Genomic DNA, 13,129 nt, shown 5'->3' with positions numbered 1-13,129 from the left:
TGGATGGAAGGATGCAATCCTTCAGTTGTCATTTCATATATCTAATTTCAAAGTGCTAAAAGATGAAAAAAATTAAATAACCCAACCTAACCAAACGTGCCTCCTTTTCCAGCCTGCTCAGCAATTGCACTGAATGTCAAAGAGTATTTTCTTTTTTTTAATAGGAAATTTAATTTCTCCAACAGGGAACCATGGCTGAAAAGTCTCATATGGATGTGAAAATTATGCCATTTTAACATTAGCAATTTAAAAAAAATCACATGTATTTTATCCAACACCTAGCTGTGGTATAAACCAATGGCTAAATTTGGGGATAATCATGAACTGTGCCATATATCTGAATTCCAAAGCTGCTTGGTCATTTCAAATTACTACATGTAACACCACTTGCAGGCCACTATCACTACTGTTGACTGAAGTAGTGATACTGAAAATTGCACTGTGCATGTCTTATTTTTGGATACAACTACCTCCAGCAAGAGTAATATATTAGACATACATACTAATATAATCTTAAAGTTCCAGGAACCTGAAGACTATACTTACTCTGAAGATGGATATACACAGCTGACAACCATGACATTCTGCAACACACAAACAACACATTACAAGTTCAGAAACAGAAACTTCTGCTCCTGACAAACACCCCAAAATTTAAAGGGTTACAAGACTTTAGTCATATCTGTTAAAGTGTCTCTGAAGAAAAGGTAGCTGAAAGCTATCAGCAGATCGGGAATAAAGTGTCTTGGCTCTTTACAGGGTTGGGCCATAAATACACTTAAAGCCAATATTTCCGTAAGCAGTTTAGTATCAAAACTAGACAAGCACATTAAATCTCAGGCTCAAGTGTTTATAGTTTCTCATTAAAGAATCTTTGCAAAGCAAAGAAAAATATTGTGAAATGCTGAAAAACTTCTGAAATGCTGAAGACATTCTGAAATGCTGAAGAAATGCTCTATTTGTATGTATGGGTCCTGGATTCAAAAAAATAGGTGAGCACTTATCTATTTTTGGCACAGCCATATTTCAACTGTATAAATGATTCTGACTGCATAAACAAAGGGCAGAAATAATAATGAATTCAAGATGTTTTGCATAGCTACCTCTCCCTCTTGAATGACACTACAAACATCATCAATTTTAACATCTAAAAACTGAGCTTAAAAATTAGGTCTGTAGGTTTCTCTTTCCATATTAATGCTTACACAAATTATACCAAGGGCCTTTTTTTGCAGGCCCAGCTAAATTAATTCAGACTAACTTTAATGAGGGCTGTCAACAAAACATGAGATGGGATCCCACAAATCTCATTTTGGCTTTATGAAGACTCTGTCTCACCACTTGTTACTGAGCACCTCCCTTCCCGTCTTAATTTGCAGCAGTACATCTGATTGTGGGGCCACACTATATATTGGATCCGTGAAAACATTTCTGGTTAAAAGCAAACTCTTCTTTAATTGCATAGACCAAGTACGGACCTCTTAATCTAATTCCGCCACTAAGAAAATCTTACGTGGAATCACATCCTGAAAGTCTGATACTGGCTCTTGAAAGACTCTACATTCTGAATATATGCTGTAAAATACCATTAAATGAGATCTGTATGCTTTTATAAAGATATATTCCTCTACCAAAGAGGATCTAACTACTGAAACAGAAAGCATTTGGGGGGGAGGTAGAGAGAGCATCTCTTCCCTCACCTTCTGGACCTGATCTGAACCCAAATGAGAAAGAAAATACCCTGATCAAATAATTCACAATGTTTCAACTGAGTATTTGATCATTTCTGGTGAGGACTCAATATAAAGAATGACAATATACCCTCCAGAAATTTCAGTTTCAAGTACTGCACAATAATTAAGAACCACAATAGCCTTACCTCTGAAACTTACTTTCATGTCTTAAGTTATTTTAAAACTGCTTTTTGTAAAGATATGAAATGAACTAATACAAACAGAAGAGCTATTAGAGCCATAATGAAATAAACAGATCTTTGGGAGTAACTGAGAAATTATTTAAATGTTAATTGTGATTCTATTTAGCTCCGTTCTCTCTCAGAAAAATACGTACCTTTTCCACACCTCTTAGAAATTTGTCTGTTCCTGTGTAATTCCTCCTAGGATCTGTCAGCAACTCACAGAGTCGCTGAATAGTGAAGGGGATGCTGCAATGAAATAGATTTATAACAATTTAATTCAATTTTAATGAGTAAGACTGCTAGGAAGCAATAATGTTATTGCTTTCCCCCATTACTGAGAGGATAGAAAGAAAGCAGTATTCAAATTTGTTAGCATTACTAATAGAGGGTAGTAACTTAGAGCGGTATTTCCCTCATTCCATACACTGAGATGACAAAGGATTGTCTTTTGTGCAATAGATCATCCACAACAAAACTTAAAATAGAATCCTAAATGCATCATCCCACAAGTCAAGTAATTCATTAAAGCAATGAAAAGGCAAGTGGTATTTAAGTTCAGAAATCAGATCAACAGTAAAATAGTTTAAGACTGTATTTATTAGATAATTCAAATATATAGAACAGCAATGATAAGTGATTCAAAATAAATTTAAGACTCTCACACACTAGATCTAAAAAAATTCTCAGTTTGTAGTTTATTTCATGTTTTACAAAATACATTTACAGAAAAAGCATTATATGTTGGAATTAGTAGAACCATTAAAGTTTAACGGTTACAAATACTATATCTTGTCATAATTAGACAGTATACTTATCTATGAAGGAACACCTTAGCAAAAATAATAATTAGAGTAAGATATATAAATACACATACATCCACAGAGCCACAAACATCATGTTCACACATTCTGTTTTCTATCTGGCAATTCCACACTCAATTTCATCTCTATTTAAATACGACTGAGAAACTGAAATTTCAAAAAAGCAATACTTTACATACATTTACCAGAGTTACCTGAGATGGTATACACTTTCACTGCAAATTCATATACAATGTCAAAATTCAACAAATTTGTGACTTTTGACACAATAATGAAATCATACCTTTAAAGTTATTTTAATAAAATAATGAACATTTACAGATTTTTACAGTTGACTCTTTGAGGTTGAAACCATTAACATTACAAAAATAGATCTAAAAAGAGTATCTGATACAATATGAAACTTAAGAATCAGTTCTGGATTGGGAATATAACCAATACACCAAATGCAGAGCAACACAGACATACATATACATGTATATACATAACCCAAGTCCTAAACTGTGATTTTTTTATAACTCAACTTTTATTACTTTATAAGGAACTCAGCTAAGTACACAATATATTAAGCCTATACTGTTAGCTAAAAAACCCACATTTTTTAAGATGTGCAGATCTACGACTAGTTCAGTGAAAACATGTCAGTATAGCTAAGATTAATCATACTACATGAGAGCTCACTTTAACTAAATGTGAGCAGTAAGCAGAAATAAGAAGTGACCAAGTGGCAACAATTCAATTATATTTTTCAGATTTGTCTGTATATTATGTTACTGTGGAAGTTATAATCCTCAACTTGAAGACAATAAGGAGGTGTGCTACAATACAACAACCTAAGAGAGATCCTTAAGCCTAGTTCCAACACAGCTACCTGAAAAAACAGATGGTACATTGCGTTTACCCTGGGGTATCTTTTTGGTTTGGTTTGTTTTTTTAGTTCATGCCTTCCATTGCCATTCACCCTGAACTACAAGATTCCAATTTATCTTGACTTCTAAGAATAGAAAGATGGTCTAGTTAATCTCCATCGATCAGCTGTGGAGAGTTAGAATACGGCTGATGAAGTATTAAATACATTAAATACTTGAAAAAGTAATGCTACATGAGGACAACAGTATTTCTAAAACATTCGTTATGACATGCTCTTGCTTAAAGGAAGTAAACCAAAAGGCAGAAACTGCTAAATATTTTGATGCACAGGCAAAAAGTTTTACCTCTCTGTTTTCATTCAAAAAGAAGTAGCCCCCTCCACACCCCTCCCAACTCAAAGTCTGATATGAATGAACAAGAACAAACCAGGAACAAATGTTCCTTTTAATTCAGTTTATTACAAGAAGTGGTCTCACTGTTTATTTGACTAGAGCTTCCCTAATATCAATCAGGTATTGCTGCTGTCTTTGTAACTTTTGGTAAAACAATTATCTTTGCAGTACCCAAATTCTTCATGATGCTCAGCCTTTATGCAGTGCCTGCTTTTCCCCAAATCCCCAACTATATAAGGTGCGGCCACATACAAGAATTTACTTGATCTCTTAACTCTTCCACATAGGTACAGCACAAATTGTGTCTATTGGTTCTCACTGATGAGCATTTTGCTTTTGGACTGAGAAGTCCCTAATTAAAGAGTCCTTTAAAAGTTATAACAGCTTAATCTGTCCATTCAAAATCAAATTATTTCATGGAAACAAAAATACACAGAATTTTAAATTAATTTTCATCAGCCAAATGTAAGAAACATTCTGGAGAATCATTGCCTGGACAATTTGCAGTTGTATCTAACCTATTTTACTCTCAGCTATAAAAAATTTAGACAACTGCTAAAACCAGTTTGCTTCCCACCAAAGCGTCCTATATTAAACTGAACATTGTTTACTGAGCAGTAGATGGCACCAAGTGTCACAAGATCACCTCCTCTGCATGTATTTTGTTCAACATTTGTAAATGTTTTTTAGTTAGCAAAATCCAACAGCTAACTTCACCTCTAGTTAATCATGAATTTTTTTGTATAAAACCATAATTTTAAAATAGTTTAATAATGTGATTTTAAATAAAAGTAACTGAAATTGGTGTAAATCTATGTATGGACAACAATTCAAAAGTTTGTTTGTGTAGTATTAGAACTGAACTGTTGAAATTTTTACAAATGTATTTAATAAGTTCAGCAAATGAACTGCATGCCGAGACCTAACCTGCTTTGTTAAAGTGACTAGTCAAAATTCCCTAATGAAAACACTCACAACTATACCTCCTAGCACTACTGTTCAGAATAACTTACAAACCAAAAATCTGTCACATGGACAGGATTCAAGAGATATCTGGGGAAAACTAGATATAGTCATATTAAATTATACCAAAAAAAAAAAAAGAGAGAGAGAGAGAGAGAGAGAGATATGTATCACTATAAGCTTCATATCCTTCTAAACCCAGTGGTTGCAAATTAAATACCAAGTTCTGTTCAAAATGGCACATCTGAATGTGCCATTAATTTTGAATGTGATACTGATGAAATACAGAAAACAAAAACTAGCTAGACTGCAAAGTGTGTAACCAAAAATTTGGATTATGGTTACAAATATGGCTATTTCCTTCATGTTGTGAAATATCCTGTCATCTAAGATACATAATTAACTTACCTTGGAACTTTCTGCTTCACTAGCAAAGGCTAAGAAAATGGCAAATCTTTCAAGAACTTCCTACCCTAAAGCAATTCTAAAATGTAGCATGAGAATCTGTCTCTGCAACCATATTATACAATGTCAAATAAGATACAGTAAGTTTAAAACAACCAGTTTGATTTTTCTTTCAAAAGTACTTCATCTAGAATGATCCAAAACAGGAGTGATCCTTTTATTTTATTTTTTACACCTCTGTGGCACTTTTATTTTTATTTTTTTTAGAACAGATGTAGTGAAAAAATAAGCTGATTTTAATGAAACCTTTCCTTCACTTTTTTTAAATAAACACCAGCAAAAACATCAGGTCACATTAAGTAGCTTCATTCTCTGCACTCTTACCCTGAAATGACATTCACAACTCAAAATGATAAAAAGCCTGTATATCCAATGACAAAAACTGAAACCTGCTTTCGCAATCAGATCCTCACTGTAAGAGTTGTAGGATTTGCTAAATGAACTATTCTGCAGTCGTAGATTCTGAAACATGCCACTTTATTATTTTCCTAAAGGTAACTAATGTAGGCAGTTTACTTCCTCAAAGACTGGGTGGTTCACTTAAAAGTATGAGGAAGTCGAGGGCTTCCCTTAGCATTACAGCAATAGATCAAAACAGCACAGCTGCAGAGTAAGCTCCAAACCTGGAGGTTTGTTTAGTACACTTGGGAACAACAGGAGATAACAGCAGCCCATTCATTAACTGTCCCCACGTGAGAAGTTTAACAAATGTTGGGCACAGCTAAGCATTAACAAAAAAGGGGGGTGGGGTGAGGAACAGATAACTCAAGCATAAAGAATAGGTTTATATAGGTTTATATTAAATTCCTTCAGTATAGTAGGCAGGTACAAATATTGGGTAGCAGAGAACAGGCCGAATTTCACATTCTTTTAAGTGGCTTTCTTTCTGCTTCTTAAGGGAATCGGACCTGACTTAAGAGACATTTATATCACACATAAATTAAGCTGTATGGAATAATGACAGTAAAAACTATTAACTTCAAAATATGGTTCTATGGAAGTGTTACTAGTACCTCCAAAGCTGAAATTTGAGGGTGACAGGGAGGCAAGCTCCATCCATTTATTGACCGTTTTGTTTAGCTTGTGAGTGAGTCTCTCTCAAGAAAACATTGAGACCCGTATGTAAGGCAACGACTCAGTTTATTGCAAATATGTAAACCAGTTTAGAAACAATAAAATATTATACAAGCTATTTAAAAAGTATGGAAAATAAAAACACCCTTGACAAAAAGTCAGTTTTATTTAAAATAAAACAAAACTTCCAGAATTACAAAACCAACAAAGGATATACACTTTAATCTAAAAGATACAGTCAACAAGTAATAGTTTGAATATGAGAAGTCTCTCAATTAGTAAACATCATTTGATCTATAAATTTTAATCTGGCAAAATTTAACAATTCAAAAACAGGTACATCTTGCCTCCTTGTTGCACCATGTTTATCACAGGATCAGTTCTTCAAAAGCTACTGAACTGTCACAAAAATTAAAAACTAAATGCCTAAAGAGGTCTTTCAATTAGGTTTCTCAAAACATCTTGAAACAAATCTGACTTTAATATCTACTTTACTGCTAAGTGTACACAGTGCTACAGTGCCAGTTTGCTTCATTAATGGGTATTAATGAAAAACTAGCTACATATTTCAAAAGCTGAAATGACTGACATGTCACAAGATATGAACATTTTAATTCATAGATAAAAGCAAAAGCTCTAAAACCATTTTAATGCATTTCCAAGGTATAAATTCACTTCTGTTCATCTGTTTAAGGAAGCTGAATGAAAATGCTGAGATAGAGCATGGTTAAAAATGAGAAAATGTATTTGCAAACCTGATTTTAGGCAACAAATGAGATTTGATTTAAAATGTTACATACCCATTAAATCCAGTGACAATTTTCAGAATTCTCTCTTTCATCTCTTCAAAGGGAATATATTCCACATTTGGATTGGGGGGGCCTCTTGGCTCAGGAGCTGAGGTTCTGAAGTCATCCATTACTTTCTCCAGTTTGAAAATAAAATAGCCTTTAAACTGAGACCACTGAACCCTGCATAAGACACACAGAATTAAGGCATATGCAAGCCAGCCCTAAAACCACAGAAAACCAGCATAACTTTATTGTTCGTGGAATAACATTCATACTGATGTGCCAATTTTAAGTTAGACAAGGCAAGCAGTGCAGCATTATTTTTTCCTGAATTTAATGCATGATAGCTATTTAAATAATTATTGGAAAACTATATTAAAACAAGTGAATTGCCATTAGCAACTGGGTAAGCCAGTTCCTTAAGGAACCAATACCCGGTCATAATTCAAGCGTGTCAAATAGACACACATTCTATACAATTTGCATGTGAGCCTATACACAGCCTCAAGTTTTCACTGAGTTTCAGTCTGGAAACCACACAGCACTCATGTTGTGTATTATGTTAGGAAACCTGACTAAAAAGGCCTTCTGTAATCAACTGCTCCGTATCCATGAACCTTAACAGTATTGAATAGTATTGAAAAAGTATTGAACAAGGATGTACTCATCCTTGTCAATTCTTTTGTAAGAGAATACCTCAGGCAGGCAAATATACTTTGTACCACAGTCAGCACTTGCTAATGAGTAGTTGACCAAAACATTTTTGACGTCTGAAAAACGTTCCCAAACAATAAGTAATCTATGAAAATCGTTCCAAATTACCCTTTTGCCTTATAACTTCAAGTTTATCCTAATTAGAATTTCTATACATTGACGTTTTCAAGAAAACAGGTCTCCTAAACTACATACAATATACAAGCTGGAAAACTGCTGCAAAAGCCCTTCTACACCAATCGCTCCACAGAAGCAATTCTGGGCCTCCTCTGGCTAGTGCCCTTCTTCAGCAGCATAGAGAGAAACATGAAAGCAACTCATTTAGTTCAGTCACTATCAATTTTATTCTAGCCACGCTGATGCAGCTTTCACAGAGAGAGGACAGAGATGCTAGAAAAGAAACAGAAAAAGACACAGGGAGAACAACAAACTGACAACAGAGAAAGAGAAAACTATCTTTGACCTTTATCAACAACGTGTTATCTGGAATGAGTGGATTCAAATCACACAAGTAGAAGATCTGGACCCCTGGATAGCCCTTTAACTGAAAGCAATACCATTTAGCCAAAGGCTGTGTTCCTACAGGCTTTTCTTTGGGAGTAATGCTAGCATATACAGCCCCAACTTTCTTTAGCCCTACATAACACCTGACCTTCTGTTGGGCTGATACAAATGTTTGTGTACTGAACTACATGTGGGCACTCCCCACCAAAATGAAGAAGTTTGTTTCCTGCACACTGTTCTCAAGCGTCACTGTTACCGAACATGAAACCGCAGACCAATGAAGTCATACTACCTACCTTCGCCAGAAAAATAATGCCATGTTATCTTTGCCTTAATTTTCTTCTTCGTCTCAAACAAACATGAGATGAAAATGGAAAAGTTCAGCTCAGATTTATTTAAAGAATTTTAAACATGAAACCTTGGTCTTTTATTAAAGGCAAAAATGAAGATACAAAAAGTTGCAGTTTTGCAGTTATGAAGGAGTGATAAAATCTGCAAGAACTGGGCAAAGGAATTCAAAGAGGAAAGCAAACCTCCCTTCTAAGAAACCACTGACCACTTCACTACAGAGAGGAATAACAATAAAAACAGAAAGAAAAACAAAAGAAATAAATAAAGTCCCAAAAGCAAATGGCATAGACAGATTAAACAGAATAATTAAGTCTCAATGGAGCACTGCTCCAATAAGCATTATACTGTCAAAGCAAAATACCGTAACATTTCCAGTGTACAATACAAGGCATTACTACTACAAAGGTTAAATTAAAAAGCTATCCAACTCTGTAGTGCTGTAACCATGAGACCAAAACCCTTCATAACAAATCACAGATTTAATACATAAGCGCATCACAAAATGCAGACAAGACCTAGTAAATAACCCCCACAACAGAGTAAGATTACTCCCCGTAGAGCATCCCAAGAGTTTTAGTTGCCCAGTGAAAAGGGATTCCGCTATTCTTCTAAATACTTTTTTAGAAGCTCATTTAGATTAGTTTTCACACTTCCGCCTTGAGCAGTTCCTTATTTTCATTGATATTTATTTCTTGCTAAATAATAACACTTATCTTTTCATACACTATCAACACAGTGACTTGCTGCTGAAATAAAACAAAATCGACAAGTATAAAGGTTTAAAATGGAAATCTACTGCCTCAAAGCAGTCCCCACCAGCCCTTCTTTACAATGCTGAAGCTGTATGAACATAACATTTTGCCACTTTACAAAATGTTGGAAAAAAAAATGTCATTCAACCTAAATCCATTTGTTTTTCATTAGTATAAAAAAAGCTAAGAACCTGCACCTCTTAAGGCTGCAATACGGACATAAAAAGGATCTTTTGTCCTGTACATCAAAACACTTGATAAACAACTGCCTTTTAGATGACATGTTCCAGCTTACAAACAGAAGCAACACAGTTTAAGGATAAACTTACCCAGTCACAAGTGCAACAACAGTTAACCCAGACACAGCCACACTAGCTTTACAATGAACTAAGCGAGCTGTTGCTACAGTGGTAGGGAGCTCAGGACAGGCTTGCTGCCTGGGTATTCACACTCAGGTTCTCAAGCAGTTTTTTCCAGCACTGCCAAATTCCCTGCTGCAGTGGCTACAAGATGAGCAGAATGAAAGCTAACTGGTTAAAAGCAAGTGGTACAAACTGCAGTTACATCTGTGGTTAAAATGTGAACATACCATAAGCAACTGCTCCAAAGTTACAGAGGTCACTGATGCAGCCGGAGCATAGATTTCCTGACCTCACTGTTGTAATTTAAACATTAAAGCATGTCCCCATTTAGATGATGGTCTTGAAGCTCTTCCGATCTATATAACTGGATGCTGATTAACAGCTTTACCCCTATAATAGTAAATTACATGGGAACACTAGCCACTTAGTAGCTAGCACCACAAAAAGCAGAGTCAGCTCCAGACTCTTCAACAATGTAGGCAAAATTCATTCCTGCAGTGGCAACACAGTGGATTCCTGGAAGATAGGAAGAAGCAGGAAGGTTTCTGGAGGCTATAATGCAGGTCACTTACTGTTTTAGACCCCATTTTTCTATCACTATCCAAGATCTCTACCTTCCACACACCATCCTTCAGGTATCTCCTTCCCACCTTTGCTTCCACATGAATCTAGCAGGCAGTGATCCCTTTTCCCCATGCTGTTATCACAAGTTCCCTGAGAACACCCCTAGTATTAGAGTGCAAGATCTCCGATACAGCTGCTTTACTACAAAATGGGACACACTGAAACTGAGCAAAGTTCGGTCAATACTTTTTGTAGCTAATTCAATAGCCTATCAGAAATGAAAGGCAACTCTTCCATACAGTTTTATACACTACCTTATTAAGTTTTATAGACTGGAAAATAACTGACATACTTTAAGCTCTGTGAAGAAACCAAATTGAAGAAATTTCATGGAGAAAATACTATCTATGCATTCTTCCGAATAGATTTTTCATGCAAACCTGCTTTTGACACTCAGTATTGTACAGAATCAGCCTTTTCTAACCGCATGTTAAAATGTTTTCTAAACCATGTTGTTCTTGAATTTATACTAGCAACCTAGTAAAAGTTCTTTTATAGCAACTCACAAATAAAAAAATTATGTGAACACTGTATGCTTAGTAGAAATACTTTCAGGAGCAATACTTGAAAGCACTGTTTGATCTTAAGATGCTTTGGTTCAGCATGTTCTCATTTTAGAAAATGAACAACTTTGAAATTATATAAATTTTATGTATATCTGAAGCATCTTTCACTACAATATCAGGGTCATTCCGTGTAATTATACCCATACAAAGGCAACTCCCTGGGCCTAATGAGCCTATAGTGTCACAGATCCTCTAAATCATCATAAACTGGCATTACTGTGAAAAGGAAGAGTCCTCTCGCTTTCCTCCCACCAGCTCCCACACCACCCCTCCCTTATGTCAACCTAAATGTTCTGTACTGACATACAGAAAACTAGGGGCAAAAGGGAAACTAATCAGATGAAAAGCACCCAGCAAGGAAAGAAGTCAGGAATGGGTGGTTGAAAATAAGCAACAGTAGCATGCTTCCAGAACTGCAGCTTATATAGATACACATTTATTGTATATAGCGGAACTATACATCTCAAACTCTTCCAGGAGTGATCTGAAAGCTGACACTTTAACTCAACAATTTAAAATTCAAAAAAAAGTTTAACAGTCCAGTGACAGATAAAAGTGTGGAAGCTAACACACAGTGCAACAGTTTAGTTTGTCTTTTTATAGGAAGGCCTAATACTGCATTACATTATTTAAACATGTGATACTATAGCTTTGGTTTAACATATGCTAATAAGTATGCTATATAGATGAGGTATAAAAAATGTTTAACACTATAATACTGTACCAGAATGCAGTCCCTGCCCTTGCAATTTAAGCCAAACAAAATTAGGAAGATAACAGAAACATATTGGAAAATATGGAAAGATATGAGTGTCTAAAGATACTCAGTTGTGTTTCACAGAAATTAAACAGGTAAGCAGACAGCACCTGACCCAACAACCAATACTAAGAAAAACAAAGCAAGATTCTAGAAGAATATTTACATGTGAAAACAGGGGTGGTATGTTAAGTGCAGAACAAGGGGATGGTGGCAGGGGGGAAAGAGATCAAACATAGAAGACATGAATTGAGCAAGCAGAGATGAAAAAGTGACAGGCAAGGCAAAAAAAATAACCAAGGGGGTTAAAAAACAAAACAAAAAGACAGAAAAAAAACCCACCACAAACCCCAGGAAAGGGGCAGAATTATGAAGTGAAGATAAAAAATTTAATGAGCAGAACTACAGAGAGCACAAAGAAACTCTACAGTCAGAATGGTACTACAACAATGTGCTTTATTTACTGAAAGTTGATGAGGCAACAAAGATCTCTACTGCATGGAGCAGGAACATTAAAAAAAAAAAAAAAAAAAAGATGAATTTAGACAAGGGACACAACCTAGCAATAGCAGAGCTGAAACGAGGAAGAATACAATCCTAAATAACTTTGTTTTCTAATAAAAGCAAACAATTTCGTACCTGTACTAAAACTACATGACTGTCTGTTGGAAGGAATCCATTACTACAATTGACATAAGTTAGCCAAGCTTAGAAATTAACCAATTTTATTTGATAGAAAGCATTCTTCAACAAGGGACAGAAGTGACCTTAGATAGAAAGCAGTTCACCAAGTAATATGATCCTATACTTTGATTTAAAACAAGAATTCCTAACACAAAATTCTTTGCAAATAAGCTTGCTTCCCTACTAACATGATTCACACAGAAGTCATCTTTCCAAACATACATAGCAAAAACAAAATTGCATTTTACACGGAAATAATCCAATCATCACTCCCACGTCTCTGGAAAGGAGGAAAGGAAAGCTGCTGAAATGCAAAAGACTTCACCCAATTCCCTTATCACCTGCTTACTTGAAGAGCTTGTACTGACGGAGCTGGGAGAGTAGCTTTCTCCCTTACTGCACTGATTACTGAGAGACATGAGAACCCTCTTTCAATAGCCTGAAGTATCAAAATGTTTTTTGTATGTCAGAGAATTAACTGATGTTTTCTTCCTATTACTGGGCAACTTTTTATAATAGAT

General features: G+C 35.2%; 1 protein-coding gene across 1 annotated transcript in view; it reads right to left on the bottom strand.

Moving 5' to 3' along the window:
* Window positions 1-13,129, bottom strand: part of PPP4R2 (protein phosphatase 4 regulatory subunit 2) — a 31,561-nt gene that overhangs the window by 6,051 nt on the left and 12,381 nt on the right. The window contains exons 3-5 of the mRNA XM_064519211.1: window positions 7,304-7,474; window positions 2,071-2,164; window positions 547-584 (exon numbers count right to left, since the gene is read on the bottom strand). Coding sequence (XP_064375281.1) covers window positions 547-584; window positions 2,071-2,164; window positions 7,304-7,474 — 303 coding nt within the window. The remainder of the gene's footprint in view (window positions 1-546; window positions 585-2,070; window positions 2,165-7,303; window positions 7,475-13,129) is intronic.

The sequence above is a fragment of the Dromaius novaehollandiae genome, chromosome 12, assembly GCF_036370855.1.
Source record: "Dromaius novaehollandiae isolate bDroNov1 chromosome 12, bDroNov1.hap1, whole genome shotgun sequence".
Classification (NCBI taxonomy): Eukaryota; Metazoa; Chordata; class Aves; order Casuariiformes; family Dromaiidae; genus Dromaius; species Dromaius novaehollandiae.
This window is presented reverse-complemented; position numbering and strand designations above follow the sequence as displayed.